This window comes from Mastomys coucha, unplaced genomic scaffold (genome assembly GCF_008632895.1).
Source record: "Mastomys coucha isolate ucsf_1 unplaced genomic scaffold, UCSF_Mcou_1 pScaffold11, whole genome shotgun sequence".
Lineage (NCBI taxonomy): Eukaryota > Metazoa > Chordata > Mammalia > Rodentia > Muridae > Mastomys > Mastomys coucha.
In genome coordinates, this window is record NW_022196893.1 from 21728935 (window position 1) to 21733520 (window position 4586).

The 4586-nt window shown below is 43.6% G+C and overlaps 1 protein-coding gene across 1 annotated transcript; it reads left to right on the top strand.

Moving 5' to 3' along the window:
• The first annotated feature begins 2405 nt into the window (after window positions 1-2405).
• On the top strand, window positions 2406-3500 carry LOC116081815 (TD and POZ domain-containing protein 1-like). Its single transcript, XM_031358511.1, has one exon. It carries the CDS (start codon window positions 2406-2408, stop codon window positions 3498-3500), a length of 1095 nt encoding a protein of 364 aa, XP_031214371.1.
• The last annotated feature ends 1086 nt before the right edge of the window (window positions 3501-4586 follow it).

Genomic DNA, 4586 nt, shown 5'->3' on the forward strand with positions numbered 1-4586 from the left:
TTTGACAGTTTTCAAGACCTGGGGGTGAATGTAAGGCATGCAGTATAAAATTTCTCACAATCCCCAGCAGAGTGCAGAGACTACCTCATCCCAACCTCTGTGCATTTGCCCAAGCTATTCAGTACTTCACAATCAAGAATTTAGTTCAATTATCAGTATATAAATAAATTTTAAATTTTTTTCAAGTGATATTTGGCCCATTACTTCTGTCTATTCTATCTAGAATTTTTTAAAACTGGTACTGGTGTCTCTATAATCTTTTTTTTAAATTTTTTATTTGTAAATGTATGTGAGTGTATTTCCTGCAGATATGACTGTGCACGGTGTGCATACAATGCCTGTGAGGCCAGAAGAAAACATCAGAACCCTGGACATAGAGTTCCAGGTTGTGGGCCACCCTGTCAGTTCTGGGAGTTAAACTGGGGTTCTATGGCAGAGAAGCCAGTGTTGCTGAGCCACCTCTCCAGCCGCTCTAGGTTCTTGATTAAAGGAATGTGAATATTTATCATTTTATCCCTCATACGATTTAAGCATATCGTTTATAATCAGCTTGTTTTTCTACCTATTAGGATAAGTACCTTGATTGCTTTAAAGTGTGATTTTAGATACAATGTGTTAAAGGCAGCTTTTCTTTCCAATTTTATGTCATTCCACTGAAAACTGGGTGTTAACTTATTGTTTAGAAAAGATGGGAAAGAAGGAAGAGAGAGGTAAAAATGACAAGCAAACCTGAAGAGTTATCCCTCAGCCTAGCTGATCCGCAATGAATCCCTTATCTACACAAACTGTGTTTCTAGCTATTGGTCAGGGCTGCGTGCTGATTTGGAAACAAGAATGTGGAATGGAATTTCTTCCTCAACAAGAGATCTATGACGACAACTTAGAAGTGATAACATGGGTCTTTGCCTTCTGGCTCTCATCTTACCTGCAAGTCCATTTCTTCACTGGTATTGGAGCCAGTTCTTCAGAGTTCCAGCATATACTGAAGAACACCTCAGACTTCAAACCTTGTGGACTGAGAAACCTCCATGATGCAGTTCGCGGCCTCGGCTGCTGCCATCTTCACCCGACTCCTCCGGCCTCCGAGACCCCCCCTCCTGTTTTCTCCCGCACCAAGATCTTAAAATGACTTGATGAATACTCACAAATGCTAATAAAAGCAATAAGTCAAAGGAAGGAATCACAAATCAAAATGAATTGATTGATTTTTCTTGAGGGATGAGCAGCATTGGAACCAGACATACAGGAGAGCTGGGAGTGGATGAGCTGATTGAATCTCTGTAGTTCTCTCTGTGTCCTCTAGCCTATAGGTCTAGACATGACAAACTGGAGAGATGAGGGATGTAGGCAGAATTTTACACTTCATTTTACATAAGGGCAGTAATGACAAACCGTAATCTTTGACATATCTTGAATATATATGCTGCAGCTCTGGAAAACAACACAATCTCTCCCTTTTCAGGACCAGCAGATCAAGCATGGCAGTCCAAATCTGAGAAGAACAGAACTGGCCAGTGGAGAATGTAGAGTAAGAGGTTAATCCTGCCAATTAGAGTGATTAAATTGAGAAGCATTTAGGATATTCCTCAACCACACCCTAAAGTGGCTCTAAACAAGGATTTCCATGGAGGATTTCCTGAGGTGAAGTACAAGACCACCAGCCAAATCGGAAGGAGTCATCCCAAGTTTGGTGGTTCTAATTGGAATAACACACAAGAAAGAAGAAAGCACCTCCAGGGGTTTGAAGCTCTGCTTCCATATAGGAGCTCTGCCACATATAGGAGCTCTGCCACATTACCTCCATTGTGTGAACACTCAGACTCTGACCAGATCAGGAAAAATACTCCTTCCTGATCATTTTATGGCAGGAATCAGTATAGGATAAGCACAGGGGTAAATAATAGCTGTGCAGAGATTGACATGATCCCTTCATTGATGGAAGACTGACCCCAGTAAGCAAAGTATACTGGTGATGGTTATTCTTGTTATGTTACTACCTGTGGACTTACGTACCATACAAAACAGTAGGGGCATGGCTTTTAAAAAGGTATTGCTTAAGTTGAAGTAGATAGATTCAGTTTAAATGCAGACTCTTCAGGTAGAAAAACACACACCTTTAACCTAAGTTTTGAGGCAGCAAAACACACACCTTTAATCCAGATTTTGAGACTAGAAGACACACCTTCAGCTGGGCCACACCTTCTGGCGTGGCCTATATAAGCACAGGGAAGAAGGAAGCCCTGTGTCTTTGCCTTCTGGCTCTCATCTTACCTGCAAGCCCATTTCTTCACTGGTATTGGAGCCAGTTCTTCAGAGTTCCAGCATATACTGAAGAACACCTGAGACTTCAAATCTTGTGGATTTCAAACCAATAATCTTTAACCTCCAAACTACCTTCAGCAGAAATGTCAGGGGACCTGGAAGCCAAGAGCTGGGGCTCCACACAGAACAGGGTTCAGGAATTCTGCTATGAGTGGACCATTTGCAACTTTTCATTTTGCACGGGGGGAATTCGGAAAAAGATTACAAGCCCAGTGTTCTCATTAAAGGCCAAAAAGGAAATGGCATGGTGTTTGAGAGTATACCCAAATGGAGTTGATGAAGAAAGCAGAGATTACCTGTCAGCTTTCCTGGTGTTGCTCAGCTGTCCAGATAGGCCAGTTTGGGCAAATTTTGAGTTCTGGGTCAGAAATTCCCAAGGAGAGAAAGTTCAAACTGTGAAGAGCCACTGGATTCTAAGATTTCTGCAATGCCAACAGAAGGGATTCCCAAGGTTCCTCCTTCGAGATCTGCTCTCCGACGAGCATGGGCTTCTCCCTGAAGACCAGCTCACCCTCGGCTGCAATTTGAGCATAGAAGGAGCTGTCTTTGGTGTGCTTGGAGAGGACATGACACCTGCAATCAAGGATGTGAGGCCCATGTTGACAGATGACCTAGGAGAGCTATGGGAGAATTCCCTGTTCACAGACTGCTCCCTATTGGTAGCTGGCCAAGGATTCCAGGCTCACAAGGCCATCCTAGCAGCTCATTCTCCCGTTTTCAAAGCCATGTTTGAACATGAAATAGAGGAGAGCCTAACAAACACCATTGGCATCCTTGACCTGGATTCCCAAGTCTTCAAGGAGATGATGGGCTTCATCTACACTGGTAAGGCTCCACACCTCGACAGCCACTCCATGGCCACTGGTATGCTGGCAGCTGCTGAAAAGTATGGCCTGGAGGGCTTGAAGGCCTTGTGTGAGCTTGCCCTCTGCAGGAACCTTTCTGTTAGGAATGCTGCACACACTCTCATCCTGGCTGACCTCCATGGCATAGAGCAGCTGAAGACTCGGGCCCTGGATTTCATTGCACTGCATGCTTCTGAGGTCTCTGAGACCTCAGGGTGGAAGTCAATAGAGGAGTCACATCCCTACTTGGTAGCTGAAGCATTCCACTGCCTGGCTTCTGCACCGTTTCCTTTTGTGGAGCCAAAAGTGATCTCAGGATCTACCCAGTTATGACCTACACGATTCTTCTTGCCGAAACAAGTAGTGCTGTTACCAATGACTTCTGGATAGACAATAGTATTGCGGAAGCATTTACTGTGAATCTGGGTAAATGCAGCATGGTGGAGAGGATTTAAAACACCTGTAATATGTTTAAAGAGTGGGTGGGGGCACAGCAGCACTGCACTCTGGGACACTCCCCCTGATGTCTATCCTGTTGATGTACTTGTTTGGTATTTGTCTGATGGTTGGGAAACTGGGATTCAATTTAGTTGCTGGCCCTAAGTACAGGCCAACTCAGTTTCTTTGGAGAAACATGTCTGCATTGGACTGAGCCAAAGAGATGACCGGGGCCAGAGGAAAGGAGAAATCAAATTGAGTGTTTGCTCATCAGAGAAGGAAAGACAAGGACCAGTTTCTTTGCAAAGACTCAGTTTGTGGAAACTCAGCTGCAAAGCAATTACTGCTCTCTCAGAGAACTCTGTTTAAGTAACCAGCACACACAGGGGAGTTTTCTACCACCTGTAACTGATGATTCAAGGGATCTGAGGCCCTCCTCTGGTTTCCATGGCCACAAACAACTCTGTAGACAAAAACTTAACCAAGTAAAATATAATATGAATAAAATTTTTGAAATCACAAAAAAAAGAAGTGATAACATGATTAGTAAGCTAAGAGACACTGTATTTGTGGCCTTTGATTCACCATGAAAAGTTGAGCTCTTGGGGTATAAATTAAAAAACCAGCAAACAAACAAACAAATAAAAACAAAAAACAAAAAAGAATGCCTCTGTGGGGCAAGAGTACACAGTTAAATGCACCAGGTTAGCATTCTCATGACTCGTTGTAGGAGCGATGTGTGTACATCCTAGAGCTAGACTCTATGCAATTTATCTGGACTGTGAAAAATCACAAAGAGAGCTTGAAACTGTAGAAGGACCCCAGACACAGCTCATAGTTCTTGGCTTTCCTCCAAAACTCTTTGTCTTGCCTGCAATCATCCCTGTTGCTACTCTTAGCTAGCCAACAGCTGGGACTCCTTCACCTGAGACTCCAGCTGAAATATTGAGGCCAGAGGTAGGACAACTGGGATCCTCTCTC

What these genes read in the sequence shown, in the direction of transcription:
- LOC116081815 (XM_031358511.1), top strand. Translation starts at nt 2,406, where the DNA reads ATGTCAGGGGACCTGGAAGCCAAGAGCTGGGGCTCCACACAGAACAGG.